Here is a 21,490-nt window from a genome sequence, read left to right on the forward strand (position 1 = left end):
CCCGCTCCCGCTGCTCCAGCCGGCCCACCCTCGCCTCCTGCTCCCGCTGCCGCTGGTCACATTCTCGCAGCCACCGCTGCTGCTCTTGCTGAAACTGCTGCTTCGTTTTGTGTATGTTGGCCAGTTCCATCCTTTGTTTTTCCAGATTCTGGTATTTCTCTTGTTCCAAAACGAGGTTCAGCCGAGAACCATGGCTCCGACTGGTCTTCTCATTCTCTTGCAGGAGTAACCTATGGAGCTCTTTGTGGCTGTCCTGGATAGCCAGTGCTGCCTAGACACCACAACAAAATCAGACACAAATGTTTAAATATCAGTATTAATCCATTTCTGTGTTTTTACATATAATCATTATATAAAAATGCTAGAACTTTTTTGGGAGGTTATTCTTCAAGCAAATAGATAAAATTCTGTGATAATGCCTTCACATAGAGGTATTTCTAAAATAAAACTCAACTCTTTTGAGCACTTTTAACAAAGTTTCTGGTTTACACTTAGTATTATAATATATATTTATGTTACAGCTGTGCATATGCACTTCAATTACAGCTGGGGTCCTGTTCTGTCAGAGGATGTAAAGACACTCAGGAAAAACAGTATTTCATGGTTGAAGAGGGCAATAAGGCATTGGGAATGCTATATTCACCCAAGTATTCCTAACACAGCTGTGACTTCTTCACATAAAACTGTATTGTTTCCAAGTGAGTTCACTCTGGCTTTAAGGCTCTCCTTGCTAACCTGCAACACTGCTCCAACTAACACCAGTCCTACAGGCACCTGCCAACACAGCCATGTCACCAGGACTGTACCACTACACACACCTGACCAAGGTGTCAGTGGAAGCATAAACCTGCAGTATAGTAATGGTTTCAGGTTTGATGTTTCTATTTTACAGTCCAGAGTTCTATATTCCATCCGTCACAAGGATGTTGTGACACTGTTTGCATTAAAGGTTCTGACATCTTCCAGTAATGCAAAAATAAATAGCTGGGATTAAGAAGAAAGAAAAGCAAGAAAACTCTAGATCTGTTGAGGCACTTATTGCACTATGTTTAAAAGCTGACATGGGAATCTATTTCAGGAGACATTCCCAGAGAACTCACGTAGCCCCACTGCTGTGTGCTGTCCACCCCAGAAAGTTTTTAACTTCATGCAATGTACCATCTGCACTTTCCTTGCCTCTTCCTCCAGTATTGGGTCAGTTCCAGTGACTTGTAAACAGGACAAGATCCTCTGCTTGTTTCTCAGTCCCTGATTGCTCATTCATGGTCTGAGCAGTTAAGGCATGATCCTAACCTCACTTTATTGTCCCTATTTGTTTTTCAATTACTCAAAAATTTTTGCGCGAATTACAGGATTTTTATTTTGCTTTTGCGTTGTTTCAATACACTTAACTTCTAAGCCCAAGGTTTCCGGGATTATCATGAAATATGCTAAGGCCAATGGGATCTAAAAATTAGGTATACTTAGATGAAACATTTAAAAATAGAATTATAAAAGTACAGCTAAATAAGAAGTAAGTTAAGACATTCAAGCTTAGCATAAAAGAGGCAAATACTTCATACTAAGGCTCTACAGTAAGTGTAGCAAGTAAGTAAAGTAAGTAAGGCCCAAAGTAAGTGAGATTTAAGCACCTAAAATGGGCTGAGTTTGCTGCCTGGGCTACCTGGCCAAATTACTGCTTATTACTAGCCAGGAGAACAATCTAATCAAAATACAATTTTTTTTTCAATTCTTTGAACTATAATTTCAGAAATCTGCATGTGGAATGACATCAGTTCAAGTGTAGCCATCATTTTACTTTCCTGCTAGGTTTTTGGACTGTACAGACATTCTCTTTTGGGAGGAGGGATTGATCTCCAAGCAGGTTAGTATTATTCAGTTCTTAAAAGAAACCTACCACTGATGTAGAATAAAACTGTATTCCGTAACAACTTATGCAACAGTCAGAAGAGATCAGGATCAACTAACATAATGTCTAAAAGTAGGACAACAGGAAAACAATTCTTTAAAAGTAAATACTCTCTGAAGTTAGTAGTGGAGTAGTCACCTGCATGCTGTATAAGAGACGGGTTAAGTTCTGGATTGCTTGTACAATCTAGAAAATAAAAGAGAAGGATTTTCAAAGCTTTGACCACTGTTAACTAAATAATTACTACATTCCGTCTGAAGTTTAAATTAACTCACCTCTGTCCCTGTAGATTCTGAAAAATTCATATTTGCTCCCTAAAATAAACACATGTAGGTTTAAAAAGTTGTTTTAAACTTTAAAGTTGTATCATCAAGGTAATTTTTTTTTAAACTAGTGAGGACATGTGGCTAGGAAATATGTACTGAGTCAACCCTTTTTGTGGGTATATTAAAAAAGACAGGAGCAACAATCTGTGAAGACTAATAATACATCAATAATGGAGTTTCCATGGAAATTACTAGAGATTCTGAACACAAGTGTACAAATAAAACTATTTCATCCACAATTTTAATCCCTTGTAAGTAATGCTACACAGAAAGGACATTTCAATTCATTCTTTGTTTACTTGAGAGTTTTTATATATCTGTTGTATATACCGATTTCTGTATATACAGCCCAGTGGGTAAAGATTAATTACAGTAGGACGAAACAGCATAAGAATCTTCAAAATTAGAGATAATAATGTACTAAGAAACTAGCACGAAGGCATGTTATTGGATCACAAAAAATGCCTTAGGTACCCTGTGAGATGCTGTGCCCAGTACACACTACAAAAGGCACCAGCATGGTCACTACTGTCCTCTGCAGCAAGGCACAGCTGCTTCACACTTTCCATCCTGCTCCCTTTTCCTAAGAAGCTCTCTAAATTTATGGGGTGAAGCTACCCATAATCCCTTCAGCATGAAAAACAGCTCCTCTGAGAAAGATAAGATGAAATGGTGAGGACTGTTTCAAATACAATCCCTTCTGAGACTATGCTGAAAAGACTTCCTATATGATTTTTCCTTCTTTTTTTTTTTTTTTCCAAAGAAGCTGAGGAGAGTTTGGGGAATATTTGTTTTCTCTCTGATTCTCTTTAAGTTCTCTACTGAGTCTCATTTTCCACCACAGAGAGCAAAGCATCTGCTACATTTAGATGCAATAACTGAAAATCAAAATGAGAAAGACCAGCCCCCTAAACACAACCCAGCACAGACACCCTTGGGGCAAAGGGAGTACCAGCTGCATCATTTCCTCCACTACTCTTTCTCTCATTATATCTCTTCAGTATTTCCTTCCACTCCCCCTCCACATCTTCACCTCCTCCTTCTCACTGTAACCCCAAGCCATAGGAAAGCTCAGCTCTGCTGTGAAAGCGAAGGATTTTGCATGGATGTCTTTGTGCAGCACAAGAATGGACTCAAGATAGCTGTGCTTTTCCTTAGCTGGATGGTGTGCAGTGGGTAAGGAGGCAGCACAGGGCCAGGAGGGAGAGAAAGGAGATAATGCTGGAAGGGTGAGGAAGAGTGAACAAGGGAGAGCCTGCACACTGAACAAGAGCAGGGTTTCCCTCAGGTTTTTAAGCCCTTTTTAACTGAAAATGGATGTGCACAGGGGAAGGTTTGTCTGATATTGGCTTGACCAAGGAGTTGCAAGTGGCCAGTCCCAGTGCCCATGGTCCCCTCACTGCAGCACCACTGGAGTGCTAGGACATGAGGCTGAGGAAGGCTTAGCTGGGCTGGCACATGCCCTGCAAGTCCAGCTAGGAGTGAAGCAGTAATTTCAGGTGTTTAACTGTGCTGAAGGCCACCTCTCTGCCTCTGTTACTGATCACCTTGGTTCAGAGAGATGAAGATGGTCAGATTCCAGGGCAGGCTGTACTGTGCTTTGAACAATGCCTGGAGAGATACACTTAAAAGGCAGGAGCAGGGGAGACAAGATGAGGATCACTTCTCACAGCTGCCCACTGGGGAGCCTTCACTCACGTTGCAGGGACAATGCTCTTCCTTCCAGTATCTAGTCAGCATCTAACCTTCAAGCTGAGAGCTCCTGCCGCCCTGTCCAGCTCCTGTTTTCCCAAGCTAGTTGGGCTGAGACCCCAACCCTGGGACGGCACACCCACTTCCCTGGAAAGCCCTTGCCTTGCCTGTTTTCTTTGATCATTCTGCCACCTCCTGGTACCTCTGATTCTGACATAGTATCGGAAGATGTCATACATGCCTCCCCAAACAACAGGCCATAAATAACAGGATGATGATTTAGAGCGGAAGAATTGGATGCAGGTCCCTCCAGCTTTATGAATAGACATATCTTCAAAGTTAGAGGAGCTTGCTGAAGGCCTTCTCCAGTCAAATCCAGGAAACCTCCAATGGTAGAGACCCCCAAAACCTCTTTGGACAAACACTGCTCCTTGATCATCCTTGCACTGATTTTTTTTTCCTTATATACACTCAGAATTTCCCTTGCTGCAACTTGTAATCTTGGACACTCATCCTTTTGCTGCACACCTCTGAAAAAAGCTCAGCTCTACCTTCTCTATAACCCCAATGGCAAAGTTTTCATGTAGAGCTACTGCAATTTTTAGCGGGCTACATCTGAGCCCCTCCACCCTCTCTAGGTTTTATTCCTCTTCACCTGCTCCCTCACTTTGTTTTCAAATATTTTTTCCACTCACATTCTTCCTCTCGCTCCCTTCTATCAGCAGTCTGATAAGTAAGATGATCTAGTGCGAAGCATAAGGTGAGGTTATAGAGAGATTAGTGTATTAGCAAGAGTATTCTTAATATAGAAAACAAACAAACACAAGGTTTTAGGCACACAAGCCCTCTTTCAGACCTGATGCAAATACAGTATGTTAATGCTAAACTTTCGAGCAAAGTTTTCTTTCCATTTCAAAGTCTGTATCTCACATTCTTGTCTCTCCTCTTTATTCCTTTTGTGATTCTTATTCTCCACCTAAGAACTACACTATGACAGTTCACTTTATTTTCACACAGTAATTTCTGTTGCTTACTCCAACACTCTGCCGCTGCATAAAATTTGTCATTCCTAGTCTTGCCCAGAACTGATTTTTGATTCTGCTTTTCTCCCCAGATTTGCTTATCAGCTATAGGACTTTGAAAAATGGGCACTTTCTCTTCTACTCTCTAATTGCTCCATTCTGTTTTGATTCAAATTCTGAAGTAAGGTGGTGTGAAAATCTTCATCCTATCTTATGTGCTTGTTCTCAGGACAAAGTTCTTCCAATGCACAAGTGTTCCTTGCATTAGCTGAGGACTCTGTCACTGCAGGAGACTTTCATCATCCTGTGAACAGGAACAGCCCATACAAGTGGTTTGAAAACACTGCCTGGTATTACAACTCACTGATCTCAAGCCTTGCAGAAAAATCATTCTTTGCTTGGATTGTTTATGGCTGCTTTTTAAAATTTTATTATCAATTACTGTGACCTCTATTAGACTGAATTACCTGGATCTGAGTGAAAATCCCCATAAAAATTTGAATGGCATGTACATACACAGTGCCCAGACTGCTGTGTGCAATGCAGGAGGAAAAACTGTTTGCAATACCTTATCCTCAAGATCAGCACCTGCCATTTCCTTTTCAACACTGAGATCAATTTCTGGTGATTCTTCAATTTCTTTTCTTTCTGCATCTAACAAATAAAGACCCAAGAAAATTCATAAGAAAGGTATCAAAGCATATACTCACTAGAAAAACAAAGAGCATGCTTTTCTACAGCTACTCAGGACTATGAGAAAGTGATTTTTATAGTTTGTAGTTACATAATGGATCCTAGGCTGGCGAAAAACTAATTTGCAAGCCATGATGGCACACATGGCTCAACTCAGTTTTCCTACCTTACAAATTAGCACTATTTCATTTATGAAAGGTTGGAGATGAGTGTAACCATAACACTAAAAATGCTCTGTAGCAATGTTTTTTACACAACTTTAGTCACAAGTTTGTTGTGAGAAATTAATGCTACCCTTTGCAGCTGAAATTATTGGAATATTAATCCCAGTTTTCAACCCTCCTGACAATAAGAGAAATGGCCTATATTGCAATATAGATTAGGTGCAGAGCTTAACAACAATGACAAGAAAGTGTGCTTTCAACAGAGTTATGTAACAATTTACACTACCTGAGCATTTGCCCAAAGACAACTTCTATTACATTATTTTCTATTGATTCTGTCCTAAACTATGGAGGCTTTCCAAAAAACCAATCTGGTATCAATTATTTTAGCACTCTAAAGATGTAAAAGAATCAAATTTTACTCACCACCCAGAACAGATTCCAGTATTTCATTGGTAGCGAATCTATGCTTCACACTTAATTCCTCAGTACTTTCCTCTGGTGATCTGTCTATTTCACTCACTTGTGATGTTGTTACAGCAGTGTGGAGACTTTCAACTAAAGAGGAAAACATGCAGAATTACAGACATCCCTTAAATAGCTCCTTAGTGCATGAATGCACTCAATGACATAGAAATGTTTGAACATGGAATAATTTAGCTTGTCAGAGACTTTCAGAGGTCCCCTAGTCCTGCACTTCACTGAAACCTGGTCAGTCTAAATTGTGTTGCTCAGAGCACCGCACAACAAGACTTTAACGCCTCCAAAGATGGAAACTTCAAAGTCTCCCTGAGAAACCTGTTCCAATTTTTTAACACTCTCATAGCATTTCATTTTTAATTTTAGTTAATTGGAATTGCCTGTGTTTCACCACAGGACTATTGTCTCTTATCCCTGTGTTCTTTTATTGTCATGTGCCTCTGCAAAAATCCAGCTTCTCTATATCCTCCTATTAAGCTGCTGTGGACAGTAATGAGATTCCACTAAGTCAGCTACTTCAGCTTGTCTTCAGACATCATGTCCTCCCACCCTCTAGTCATTCTGGTGCCTTTCACTGGATTTGTTCTACTTTGTCAATGTCTCCCTTGGCCAGGGAAAGTGCAGCATTTGTCATGGCAGCCCAGATAGGACTCGCCAGGGTTAAGCAGAGGAAGAATCACCTCCCTCAACTTGCTGGCAACTCTCCTCCTACTGCAGCAGCCCAGGAAGCAGTTGGGCATCTTTGCCACAAGTGCAACTGCTGCCTCCTGGTCAACCTGCTGTTGAGTAGGACTCCCAGGTCCGCTTCTACAAAGGAATTTTCCAGCCCATCAGTGGCCAGTCTGTACCAACATACAGGATTACATCACCTGAGATGCAGGACTTTGCATTTGTCTTTGTCAAACGTCTAAGTGTTCCTCTTACCATTTTCCCCATCTGTAGAGGTCTCTCCACCTCACTGAATGCTCCACCTCTCGCCATGACAGTCATGGGTTTGCTAAGAGTGTACTCAATCCCGAGGTTAACTGCATTAATTAATATGTTGAACACCACTGGTCTCAGGATACATTCCCTAAGAGAGTCCCCTAATAACATGATACCAACTGGATGTCATATGACTGACCCCTTCAGCCCAGTAGTCCAGTCTGTCTTCCACCCAGTTAAGCAGTTTACATCAATTCAGATGTAAGGAAACTACAGACAGTGCAAACAGTATGGAAGGTCTGAGAGATGTCAAGGTAACCAACATGCACCCTTCTCTCACCATAAAACCCGTCAGGTTAGTCAGACACAACTTGCCCTAATTAATCTGTGACATTTGTTTCAAATCATCTTCCTGTCTTTCAGGTTCTTGGAAATGCCTTCCAAGAGGATTATCTCAGAGATGATGGTGAGACTGACCGTTTTTTATTTCTCTATATATTCCTTCTTGGAGTGTGAGGCTTGCTTTCTTCCAGTCGTCAGGATTCTCTCCTGATCACTGTGACTTTCAAAGTTGACAGAAAACAGCATCCCAGTAACATTGGCCAGCTTGCTGTGCAGCCTTGGATTTATCCCATCTCATCTCATGGATTTGTGTATACCTAATTTGCCTAAGCACTATGTAATTCTGTCTTTGTCTACTGTGAGCAATGCTTTATTTCCATAGAGTCTGCTATTAGCTCAGGAACTTATTATTTCCATCCTGGAAAATGATCCCCACAACTTGTCTACAATGTAAACAACTGTAAGCTCACAGAAAGTGTTGTAGAGTCCCGAAATCCACGACATCATCAACATCAACAACAGCATGAGAGAAAGTGAAAAATACAGAAGTGGGTAGAAGAAGATGTGGAATAAGTATGGGCTGCCATTTCAAGTTTTTTCTGTTTTATCACTGACTTACTGTACTGTACACAAATTTAATCAATTTTGTCAATAAAATGCTTTTGACTTTATAATGATGATGAAGACCAAGTTCCACCGCTTGGTTGAAATGTTGCTAGTAGCACACAGTTCTCAATTTAGGTGATGCTAAAATCAGGACTTCATTTACCAGGGCTCCCTTCCACTAAGTTTAGGAGAAGTTTAGTTGAAGATCCAGCTAGGGAAGATATCTACAAATACCATTCCCTTCCTTCCTTTGTAGGACAGCACTGTAGATGGTGCAGCCATCTACCAACATCCTGATAGATAGTAGGCAGAAAAAACAGGGCTCCTACAGCAATTGTGGCAGGTGTTTCGTGGTAGAAATTTGATTTGCTCTGTATGTGATGATACAAGATTCTGAAGTGACATCAAAATCAGCCAAGGTAGGTGAAAGTTGGGGACCAGGTGCAATACCATACTGCATACAAGCTTCTCCCCTGCTGTGCTTCACAGAGCTGTACTGTGAGGAGAGCTAAGAACCTAACACTATGCCCCTGCCTGCATATATTTGATGCTATGCCCTAAACATATTTTAAAATCTGGCACCAGATACCATCCGATGGCAGGTACCATCTCCTGTATCTGACAAAAATAACCATGGCAGATTTTTCTTCTATGCCCTTTGGCAATTTTTGACACTGCCACTTCTTGAGACTTGACAGAATTGCAACACAAGGCTACATGTCTGCATTTGGTTACCTTAGAATATCTGCCCACACGAAGAGCCACCAATCCACTCTTCCCGTGCAAACTCACCTTCTCTGAGTGCTGCTGCCAGCAGTGAAGCAGCCTGTGGAGTTTCTCCGGAATCAGGTTTGATAAGCAGGTGAGGTTCTACATGGACATCTTCAAACCCACACATATCTCCCAGTTCTGCATAGATACGCAACTTTTCTTCTAAATAACTGCAGATTTGCTGGTCCTGGTTACTCAGTGATTCTGTCAACCAAAACTGAATGCAAATCAGTGCAAAATTGAAAACTGTGTCATCATTTTTTATGCTGCAGGGAAAGCATGCTCCCCATTCACCTTTCTAATCTTTATGCCATGTAGGAAGTGCTACTTCAAGTTAAGCTTCTTTTAAGTGGCCAGGACCCAAATTCATCCAAGTTCATCCCACAGTCTGTCCAAATGAAAGCTAACATACACCCTTGCAAAGTCTAGGCCAAAGCCCTACCCTAATGAGGTGGCTTTGGCTGCCCTCTCTGGCCCTCATTACTGCTCTTTTCTCACAACAACCTGTTAGTTGTACCTCCTGGAAAAGCACTTGGCTCATGTGTGCTAATAACTCACGGCCTCAACCTCAGAGAACACCCACTTTCAGCACAAGGATGTGGCTCCCAGTAGGACAGACATTGCTGCAATTTCTCTCCTCATGGCAGTATTAAGATATGGGAGTTATTAGCAGATAAAAATATTAGCAGCAAAGGACAAAGTGCCATAAAAAGCACAAAGCCACACAATTTTGAAGATTCAAGGTATTTTCACAAACCCAGAACTACCTGGTCCTGATGCTAATCTGTGAAATTCAGTATTTGTTTTGAAAACATCAATTTTTACTTTTATTTTTTAGTTATAGAAATGTAGCAAAAACATTAAAGTGTTTGGAAGAAACATGCTTCTCTTTTACTACACTTACGTTATACCATCAGACCACCTCATCTGTCTCTGCTCTGACTCTGCCTGCTGAGCCACTTTGAACACACCAGCCAGTATGGGTGCATGACTAATTCAATCTGAATGCTGAGGATCCTGGAGCACTCAGAGCAACACGAAAGGTACCACACCTTGATATTTCTGAATTCTGTATGCCTTGGCCTCAGCAGTACGCCTGTCCTCATCAGATTCACTCATTTTTACTACTTCTTCTTCTTCCTCTGGACAACTTCAAAGATAAAAGACAAAGGTAGATAAAGCAAAATCTGCACATCATATATTAGTCTTCAATACAATGTTATGTTCACAATAAACAGAACACAACACCAGCACCTTTTGCAACAATCCAGAAGCATGCCATTTGTCTGCCTCTTTAAGAAGCAGTAAGTGGACATCAAACTGACTGAACGACTCCTTATTATTCTGGTAAGGCTGCACTGAGCAAAGAGAGTGGCTGGTGCACACCCACAGGTCTGCTGTCCCAAGCCTAATCTTGGGCCCATCAAAAGCAATGTTTTCCCCACCATTCTTAATGAGCTAATGCCAAGATAACAGGCATGAATTGTGATTTTCTCAAAATGGTTGTATGGACATCTGCAGGACCCTGGAAAGCAGTCAGTGCCAAAGGCAAAGGTGGGGGAAGGCTAGTAAAATGGCTGGTAAGGATGTCTGATGAGGAACAGAAAGGGTCTGCTGATTCAGTGGGAAACCAGGAGGAATATGGGAAGTATGGCAGGAGTGATGAAGAGGTTTTGGCACCCTGAGCTCAAAGGAAAACCCAAACACACAGATGGACCCAGTACAATGCAGAACAAAGAACATCCTGCCATGAATATCCAACCAACATCCCATCTGCTTTGGACATTTGGAGCTGGTATGAACCTCATACATCTCAGGCCCCACAGATGAAGCACTGATCAGAAACATCCCCCTTTCTTCGTTGGCTACTTCTCTTACAATGAGCTTCTGAAGGGAGATAACTGAAGGCTTCTGGTCCTGCAGGAAACAGTCAAGGCACACGCATAGCAAATTACTTTCTTATGAAACACCACACTCTAGGAAAAACATGATTTTTCACTAGTCCCGATATAGTCAGACTACTGAAAGTTTTGAGTAATCAGACATCCTTTTAAATTATTCTTTAAAATATGTTACATTGTTAACAAACAAATTAAGCACTAGATATATGCTAAAAAGAAAATCTCAGAGGCTCACTGATACTGAGACACAACATTCATATAATGTTTATATTTATATAGTCTGGGAACTTCTTTCCATGACCTTTCATGTCTTTTATGTGTGTTTACTACTATATTTTCAGTAAAAACTGTTCTTCTGGTTTTTTTATGGAACAAAAAAATTAAAATTTGTATTAGACAACTGAAAGAGCCTGCATTACTTCCCATCTTCACAGTCATGTAAGGCACAACATTAAAGATTTTTTTATCCTTCTCCACAAAAAAAAATTACTTTTGAAAAGAAATTATATTTTCTATATACTGACATACTATACCAGGATTTTAGAAAAACATAAGTTTTCTGGAAATGAGCTGTATAAGGACCTAAGTTTTGAGAAAGATACAAATAAATTTGCAACATATGTGTTAAAATATCTGATAATATACTCACAACAGCTGCAAAGATGTATTTTTGATCCTTTTCTTGTAAGAACAGTAGTACATCAGTTAGAAGCAGAGCTAAGGTGTCTTAAAATGAGAAATGGAAAATAATGGCTTTTAATTAAAATTAGTGCAATCAGTGTTAAATTCTTACTCTATAAAGTAAAGGGAAAAGCCCTGATGAAGAAGTATCTTGTAGAATCCTGCAGCAAACTAAACAGGAAATATCTGAATTAGCCCATGGTCTGCATAAAGCACTTGCACATCCCTGCTTGGTATCTCCCAGGAAAGTGCACCATGCTGCAACACAGGCCCAGAAAAAGAAGAAATCCTTGCACCAATGGCAGTACAACTTTCCCTAAGCCTGACAAAGACTATCTCACATAACCTTGCTTTGTCTGTGCTGTAACACACACTCACAGCACAGAATTAGACTGGTAAAAGCGTTTCTAGAATAATGATCAACAGACAGCTTTATAAAGTTGTACAGCAAAAACTAGTGTTTTTTCTAAAAAAAGCCCAAACCTTAATACATGATTAACACCAAAAATCAAAATCTGAGCTTGCATGTAAAAATTGTGCTCCAGCCAAATGTGGCTTCAGAATTTCTTTTCTACTATGGATGTCTCATTGCCACTGAGTTGTTAATAAGCTATTTTCAATGGCAAATACTGCGAACAATAAAAATGTACAAGTGAAAACATTATATTATAAAATGAAATTGAAAAACAAAAAACTAGAAGGAGGGGATTGGAAGAAGAAATGCAAATGGTATTATATGTGAATTTGTGCTCTTACGCAGTTTACTCACACCTTCTGGAACTGATCATCCAGAAATTAGTGTGACATTGGCAATACCATTACCTCAGACATTCTTATTTTCAATATAGCACAATAAAGTATTTTCACTCTTTAACCAGTCTTTGAATGTTATTTGCAAATAGAGTTAAAGGACTTTACTGCTCAGATGAAATACCTTTGAACCGACCAGTGGCTGTCTTCCAATACACTAAGCCTTCATGAAGAAGTATCCTCTCTTTCCTCATCAAGTCTTGTTTCCTAAAAACATGGCCATTTTTCAGTTTTGTGTATGTTTTGTTTTCAGTTCTACAGAGAATTTCCAACAGCTTTTGCTTTTTCTCATACTCATTCACTTTCAAATCTACTGTTGCTATTATATCCTTAATTAGACGAAGGGCTTTGCACAAGTCTTTATGTTCTTCTGTTCCTTCTGTATGAAACAAAAAAATAAACAACATGACACTAGTCAGCATGATCAAGAGAAGATATCATTCCTTTCTTTCTAGAAACAATCAGCATGATGCAAACCTTAAATTCATAAATTTTTAAATTTAAGTTGAACCTTGCAACCATTTTACTAGAACTATTAGAGGTATATACCTTTGACTCACCTATTAAAAGATGACCTGTACCTCAGATTTATTCATTAGCTAAAAAACCACGTTGAATAGTTTCTGGCATATTTATGAGGTGCAAGCATTCAAAAAAAATTAGTGGCTAAGTAAATCATATAGCATATTATTTTTCTGGCTAAACAAAAGTACCCTTGAAACAGGATTGCAAGTACAAAGGATTTGCATTGTATATGCAACTTTCTACAATACTCATTTATTGCCCATTTAGGGGGCAATATCTGTAAGTTAACAGTAATTGTAAAAAGTTATGCCAAGTTCCAGAGGGCATTCAAGCTTTGCCTGAAAAAACAGAGAGTAATTTACAAAATGTTTGCCTAGCCCTACCCAGAAAAGTCTTCTCCAAAATAAATTCCAAAGGTACACATATGCATCTGAGCTAGTTCACATATTTTAGTCAAGGTCTTTTCCTAAAACAAGTATGTTCTTCGGGACTTCTACGGCCTACCTGGCTGGAATATCAGAAATCTTCACCACCCACCCTTGACAAGACCTATATAGACCAAACAGCCCTGTTCAGGGGACATTTGCGTGAACACTAGGTATTTACGTTGCTCTGGTTGTATCTCAACAGAGCAGTGAATTTTTTGTGATATTGTAGCTGTGCAAATTCCTTATGTTAGAAGTGCGCTAGGATTTCAGACATAAAGCAACACTTTAGCTTTTATTTACCTTTTGAGTATTGCAATATCCTTTCAACCAGAACAGGGTATTTGGTGATTCGCTGGGTGACGAGCAAAATGCATTCAGGGATTCCTCGGCGTCGTGCCAACAGGTTGCTATTTCTCAGCTGCACAGATGCAAATATATACCTTAGGTAGTAAATGCATATTAAACCACCAATTGACTAATAAGAAATATGATCTTAAAGCATTAGAGTAAGTTAAAACAAATGCTGGGTAATCGGAACCATCCCCAAGGAACAGTTGCTGTGCTGAGGGATGAGGTATACTGTAACAGGAACATGTGTGTAATACACACTGGATGCCAAAGCATTCTAAAATTTGAAAGAAAACTGTGATTTATCACCTCACTAGTTAAGGAGAAAAAACTTTTGCCATTTTTATTAGCCATTTAAAGTGAGTTACTGAATATTATTCCAACCCTAAATCTAAGTAATAGCTATGTACCTTTTTCCTGAGCATTTTGTCAACAGTGCTCATGATTCCACATTAACTTACTTTAATAAAATTCTGGAACTTCTTGTTTTGTTGCAGCTCTTTGAAGAGATTAACAGCTTCTTTCTGATGGCTACAAAACTCTCCGTATATTTTTTCCATTTTAGTCGCATTTTCCTCTGAAAACTGAAGAAATTAATAAGTGGATTGTGCTCAACATTCTATCTGACAGGAAAGTGAATTTTAACTAGTGAATTTTGTACAAATAGGGAACTTTTGCATTAAGGGTTTATCAAGTTCTCTGAATTTCACTAACCTGTCTGTAGGCCTGTCACTACAGAATGAAAATATGCCAGCTGTTTTTAGAAGCAAGAAGAGGAACGCAGGCTGGAGAGAGCACAAGCAACCTCCACTGTACTCTTGCCAGTAACAGCCAGAACATTATAAGTGCATTTCCTTCCCCTCTTTTCAAATACAACCCTCTGAGGTTCATTTACTTTTGTCTGATCTCCACACTGTTTCTAGATAAGCTAACATCTCAGCTCTTTATTTCAGTGGAGTGAAAAAAGACTGACAGAAGGTGAAAAGCTACACCTCCCTTTAACAAGGAACTGAGGTGTGAATGCCAAGCCATCAGTTAGCTATTCTTCAGCCACAGGAAACACCTTGCAACCACACCTTCCCTACTGAGCAGTATCCTGGGATGTAATTGATCTGGGATGCCAGATTACTGCAAGAAATTAATGGGTAGTTTCCTTTCCATCATCAATTCTTCACATCTCTCCTCAGCTGATAAAGTGAATCCATTATTTCAATTTTTTGCAGTCCATAGTATGACAGCAGCCTTCTACTGCAAACATGACCAAGTTCATCACTTCCCTTGTCCCTCATACTACATAGGGAGAAATCCACCCCAAGTTCACCACAGCTACCTCACAATAATGATATCTTTTTGCATTGTTATTTCATCCTGAAATAATCAGGGGAAGACAGGTTTTGAATCTTTTTGACCAACCATAATTGTCTTCTTGCCCACAGAAGTTTTGGAGTAAAAAAATTGTTTAAATTTGGAACCCTGAGCGCTTAAAGGCTTAACAGAACTGATGCTTCTACCTGCTGCACAAGGATGTCCCCAATTCTGCTGATGACAAAATTACGCTCGCTCCCTGCCGTACACGATTCCTGCCGCCTGTCCTTCATTCTGCAGAAGAATTGCCTGTGCACCTCCAGTAGCTCATCTAAGCAGGGGAATATTCTGTCCACTATGCTGTGGTCAAGCTGCAGTTCTTCCTTCATCCCTTTCCTGAATATTTCAGACATAATGAACAGGGTATGGATGTGATGTACTTCTGTTTGCATCAGCTCTGCGGTATAAAAGAAAAAAGGATAGTGTAGTAATCACCTGAATATTCTGCACACCTTATAAGACAGAGTTCAGTCTATCAAATACACAGTCATAATTCCTTTTTGGGTGTTGAACAAGCTGTGGTTGTAATAGCTTGAGCGGAGGATCGGATGAGGCCCCTTCTAATTTCAACCATTCTGTGAACAGGTTAGGTATGTCTCCGGTAGCCACTACTATCCATTTCCTTAGTTTAGGAGAAGTACTTTGTGATAAAAATATTCTTTGAACCTTCATGTTGTTTTGAGTTGAAGCATTCATTCTTCTGGCCATAAACCACGTAGATTCCCTCTCTATTTGATACACCAAATTGCATTTAAACCTACACAGAGCTTTGAAATACTGACCAAATATGACATCCTGCCGCTTGACGACATCCTTTTCTTGCTTGCTACAGAACATTGGATCCACAACAAGACTCCAGGAGTCTGCCTCAAACTCTTCTGCATCTGTGCAGAGATCAGTCCACTGAGACAAATCCACATCATCTATGACAAAATTTATATTTCTTTAACACCACACATACAAAGAGTAAGGGAAGTCCCTTGGCACATGTAGATCTATTCATATAGGGAACACATCACAGAGATGAACTATAGCTAAGACTTCTGCAAACACTGGCACTGTCTTTACTACAGCAAAGTTTGCCAAATGTGAATATTATTACCAAAGTATTGAATTGCTTTTGTGACAGAAGGGGAGGAGAATAGGTAAAAAACACTTTTCTTTCCTTAAATCAGTTTTATAACTCTTTGCTTGCATAAACCTTTTAAAATTTAAAAATAAAATTCAACATTTCCAATACCAGATGTCCAGTGAGTGGTATGTGCACCATCCTACATGAGTGAAAGCCCTTCAGCTTTCAAATTCAGTCTCACACCTAGCTACACAAAAAGTCTATTTCTATTTGCTTCATAAGGCTATGCAGCTATTGTAAGAGCACAGCTTATCATCAGGAGTTAAGAATTTGGGCTACTGAGAAAATACAAGTGTTGCAGGTTTACAATTTGCAATGGACGCTGTCAACAGAGTCAACTTGATGAGTGCAAAAGAAAAGTGCATTACTGTTCTGTTTCTGCAAGGATGCCAGTACATTTATCCCTGTTTGTTTAAAATGGTAATAGCATACTAAAATATTCCAAAAGTTATAAAATAGTTAGTTTCAAGGAAGAAAGGAAAAGTTCTTTTTTAAGATTAATGTGTTTGATTTCATCATTTTAAAGAGGGATGCAAATGTAATTATCAAAAGCAAGTGCTTTTCTTTGAGAAGATGAAGTGTCTTCCTAAATCAGCTAAGGAGTTTTTCTGGTTTTCACTTCCCAATACTAGCTATGAGATGCAACATCTGTGCAATATTCTCACCTTCCATCATAAAAGCATCCATTGAAGAAAAGGTCCCTAATGCTTGTAACATCTCTTCAGACTGTGACTTGGACTTCCAGGTGCTAGTCTCAGAGTCTTGTCCAGAAAATTGTGTAGCTCTTCTAGAGCAGAAATAAAATTACAAAAACACACATTTATTTCATGGTTTAAATCTTCCTAGAAATCCTGAAGGATGTATTTAGCATAGTCCATTGGCATTTGCCCCTCTACCTTTCCAAACTGGCACCGGGGATACTTTTGGACAAGAGGTAGGGCTGTTGTGAGGCTTCCCTCTTTCCAGGAGACAGTCCAATAGGCACTGAGAAAGAAGGATGCACTGAGGACAGCACCATCTGTGAAATGTCTCCAGGCAGGGAATCTGTGAGGCAAAGCACAACACAACATTTTGAGAAACAACGAGTTTGTCATTGTTTGACAGAGTATGTCATCAACAGCACACTTATACTGAGAAATGCTATCTGGTGTTCATATTGACCTACATCAGGCATCAAAAATGCCCACTTGCCAAGGTACATGACCTCAATGCTCTCTCACACAATATAAAAATAAGCCGGTAGGCAATATGGAATAGCCCCAGAGTGACTACCATTTGATAAAGAAATAATCTCAAATCGTACATCCTCTATAGGTGTATGAACACTTGTGCACAAGATAAATGACATAGACAGAACTGGCTACTTTTTTTGTTGTTTTCACTGAAGGCATAGTCAATTTATACTCATTTTAATAGAAGACGAGTTAATTCAACAGTGATCTCTCAAAAAAAATCCGTTCATATTAGAGACACACACCCTTTCTTACAGATATTGAAAGAAAAATTAGAAACAGAGAAATTACATGGGAAAGTTCATGCTGTCAGTCCCATGATTTTTAATCAAGGCCTACCTTAGAAATGCTAGGTTTATACCTAACTTACATGTTACACCAACCTGGACCTTGTTTTTACTATGGTATTTCTCCTGGGATTTCTGGAAAAAAGAATTTTTTGAAATCACATAGCTGATAATGTATTTAACAGTCAAGTCAGTAACTCAATCACATACACCATCACACAAAGGGCTACAAGAAAGTGGTCCTAAATTATGGTATTAATTCATTCCAATAACTAATTTTATTAGTTATTGGTAGATAATAATATTCAAAGTAGGATATTATTTGTACTACAATACAAAACTATTTCTTCTAAGCAGACTGAGTTACAAAATTCTACTTTCTCTATATGAGTATTGGCTGCAAAGGCTGCAAGAAAAGTGCACAATCAGGGCTTCATACTCAAATAAGATCAAAGCATTTGCGGTAGTACACTATCTAAAGCGTGGGTACCAAAGGCAGAACCGCTCCCCCTTCCAAAGTGGACTTTTGCAAAATCTGTACCAAAAGCCTGCTGTACTTGGGCATATACTTCACTTCAGGTGGGTCAGTGAACATTTCCTGCACTGCATTCTTGCTGAGATGAGTTGAGGGCTCTTGTGTCCTCTTGCAAGTAACCCACCATCCCCAGGAACCAAAGCTGTCAGTTCAGCAGTCTTAATGCCTAAAGTTTCCCAGAAATTACTGCAAGGCCATGACGTGAAAATTATAAACAATATTAAACCCACTTGATTTATGTACAATTTAAGGCTTGTTTATGCTAAAGAATCAGTATGGAATCATGCTCTCCTTGAAAGCCCCCATGACGCAAAACCCAGCTACACCAGAAAGACACACTCCACAAATGTGAAAAATGACTTGCATCATTGTGGCACATTTCTCTTCAAGTCTCATTTTATTTCTTGAGGGCGGTAGCCTTACACCTGCTTTTCAAGATTATGCCTTTGTTACGATAACCTCACCATGCATGCATTCCTTCTTAACTGTTAAGGTAGTATCCATCAGCTCGAGTGCTGGTTTTGCCCTGCTCAGAAGCAGCTGAACACTGGGAGCAATTGCCTAGGCAGGCATCTGTGGAGTCTCTTCCTCCAGAGATTTCCCAGAATGGGTGAAACAAACATCTGCCCAAATTGTTACCAAGACATGAGCCAGCCCAAGGGTGGAGAGGTAGATGAGGTCGCTGGCCAGAGCCCCTTCCATCTCTGCTTTCCATTATTCCAAACATATGGAATTCCCCCTGTACACAAGGGTTCTTTCTCTCTGAGGTTTTGAGAAGCCTTTCTTTTCAACCTGTTCTGTAACCCTTCAGGCACACCATTTCAGAGTCTAAGCTTCAAAAATACAAACACTTTGTGAAACTCTTTTTCGACTCCCTACTAAAAATTGTTATTCAAGCACACAGAGCAAACAGTGCTTGCTCTGTTGCTCACATTAGCCATTCTAACACCCTTGCAGCCCTTCACACACAGACACCAGGTCTGGGCAGCCTATGCGTATTTTCTTTTTTCCTTCATTGTTTCCAGCCCCTTGGAAAGCAAGTATCCTCTAGTAAGATCAGTGTAGGAGGTTACCTTGGTGCACACAGGAGCGCACTCCTTGCAGCTTTTATGCACAATCACACTGCAATCTGAAAGAGAAGGTATGTTTCAAAGCCTGGCACCAAACAGGGTCCCCAGTCTGCAGAAAATGTACTCTGAGGCTTCAGTTTTCCCTTTTTCAGGGAAAACTCTATATTCACTTATTAAAATGATCCTCAGGATTCTTTGAGTACAGATACAGGCTAGAAGGAAGTTTCTGCCTAATGTGCTAGGGCTAGGAGATCAACGCTTCTTTCTGAATCTGTTACCTGCTGTCCTTCCTCCCTCTCCCTTGTCAACCTCAGCTCATTACATAAAGCAGGTACATCCAAATGATGACAAGGTTTCAAACATCACACTGAACCAGGATGTCAGAACAGCACTCAGAGCACTGTAAATGCACAAGTAAAAGCCAGCAGCTACTTACAAGAACATTGCAGTGACTCCTTTCCTAGGAGGGCCTTTTCACAGACCATACATGGGACAACTCCTGGGAAAGTCCCATTTGTAAAATTGTGCCTGGTTGGTTTCTCCTTATCTTTGGTATCTTTATTTTTTGTCTTCATCCCCCAAAAAAGAGGCAGGAAAATAAACAAACAAACAAACAAACAAACAAACAAACAAATTTTTAAAATAAAATAAATAATTATTTAAATAAAAATTTTTCAATCTTAAAAATAAAAAAAAAATTCCCTTATCAAACCAAATGATTCTAGAATATTTAATCCCTGTCCTGGAAGACTTACAACAGCATACTGTACTCTTATGCCCAATACTGCTGAAGCTCTAAAATCATATAGGCCTTGTTTTTACTGGCAGCTAGGCCTGGAAGAATTATCAAGGAAGACTGGCAGAAATACATTGAGAAATCTAAAAACAGAGGAGGGACAGGAAACAAAATTTTAGAAGTGCTGTTCATTCACTGTACACACTGTATATATCCTCTACATGTATATAACTCATGTCTCTGCAGATAGAGGTGCAGTTATGCAAATTTATAAAAGTTATCTTTAGATCTTAGAAGACATTAGAAACAACCTATTTTTAATGAGTGGTAAAAAATTTAATAAATTCTGCCTATTTTTCCACCACCCTTGTTGGCATAACTATACATATAGCTTATACTTCTAGTTACTGAGCGTTATACTTTAGGAGAACCCACAGACACAAGCTGCACAACCAGACACACATGTTCACATGTTCATTGTCAGCCCTGACACTCCTGAAGGTACTGCCTCAGACAAACACCTTCACTTCTGTGTTTGTTAGGATGTCCTGGGGCACAGGAGGGCATACTACAGAGCCTGCAAAACTGTCAAAAGGCCACCCAGAAAGAGCCTGTAGGCCAAGCCTGTCCTTCAAGCTGCTAACTGATGTCATTAATCTAAAATTAAGATGCCTTAGAATTAAGTTACAGTGCTGTAATCTACCTTCCATAGTAGGCCTGTTCGACTGTGCAGGCCTCAATTCTCAAACTCTTTAACACTATGCATTGTTTACTTATGCAAGAATTCCCATTAACTTCAAATAAGGCAAATTCAACTAATTACACCCTAATGTAGAAGTTTACATACTCAATTACATTTGGAGAGCAATTCCAAGAATAGGCCCATATCTCTTAATTTTATTTAACAAAGAAAATATTTCTTAAATGTAATTCATACATTTAAATATTTGCTAAATCACTACACAGAATTGCTAATGACATCAAAGGAAAGCTTTTAATACAAAGTTTTTAATACAAATGCCATTTCAGGGTAACCTGCATGTGTTTTAAATTTTAGAAAAGTGAAAAGAGTCTTCCTATGACTTTTGTGGTTTTGTAATAAACAATTTATCTTCACATGAAAAATTAGCTTCCATCTATAATTCATTCAATTACAGTCACATAATCATACATAATAATATGGACATAAATCCCAACTTACCTTGCCTTTATTCCGTGTGCTGGTCATCCTGTTCATCAGAAAGCTGAAAGTCCGACTCACTTTATATTTTTCAGACTCATTTTTTGAGGGTACAACATATTTATTCCATCCCTCTTCCTGAATCCTAAAAAAAAAGGCAGTGAAAAAATGTTCCTCATTCCAGTAGCAACAGTCAATTAATATATAGCAGAATCTGGACAGTGCTTGTTTCACCTAACATTTACAATTACACGCTTTTTTGTGGGTTTAACATATTATGAAAAAGATTGCTATCCCTACACAAAAAGAAGTAACACTTGCCAATACGCAC

General features: G+C 39.4%; 1 protein-coding gene across 1 annotated transcript in view; it reads right to left on the minus strand.

Moving 5' to 3' along the window:
- The window catches only part of ARHGEF28 (Rho guanine nucleotide exchange factor 28), a 106,742-nt gene that overhangs the window by 21,538 nt on the left and 63,714 nt on the right, over positions 1-21,490 (minus strand). The window contains 20 exon segments of the mRNA XM_031063008.1: positions 1-271; positions 2,048-2,095; positions 2,185-2,223; positions 5,518-5,603; positions 6,233-6,364; positions 8,951-9,133; positions 9,982-10,079; positions 10,692-10,846; positions 11,480-11,556; positions 12,446-12,700; positions 13,575-13,692; positions 14,084-14,206; positions 15,134-15,384; positions 15,770-15,910; positions 16,785-16,906; positions 17,016-17,163; positions 17,722-17,773; positions 19,247-19,302; positions 19,680-19,812; positions 21,181-21,304. The exon segment at positions 1-271 is cut by the window's left edge and continues 167 nt beyond it. Coding sequence (XP_030918868.1) covers positions 1-271; positions 2,048-2,095; positions 2,185-2,223; positions 5,518-5,603; positions 6,233-6,364; positions 8,951-9,133; positions 9,982-10,079; positions 10,692-10,846; positions 11,480-11,556; positions 12,446-12,700; positions 13,575-13,692; positions 14,084-14,206; positions 15,134-15,384; positions 15,770-15,910; positions 16,785-16,906; positions 17,016-17,163; positions 17,722-17,773; positions 19,247-19,302; positions 19,680-19,812; positions 21,181-21,304 — 2,612 coding nt within the window.

Source organism: Geospiza fortis, unplaced genomic scaffold (assembly GCF_000277835.1).
Source record: "Geospiza fortis unplaced genomic scaffold, GeoFor_1.0 scaffold246, whole genome shotgun sequence".
Classification (NCBI taxonomy): Eukaryota; Metazoa; Chordata; class Aves; order Passeriformes; family Thraupidae; genus Geospiza; species Geospiza fortis.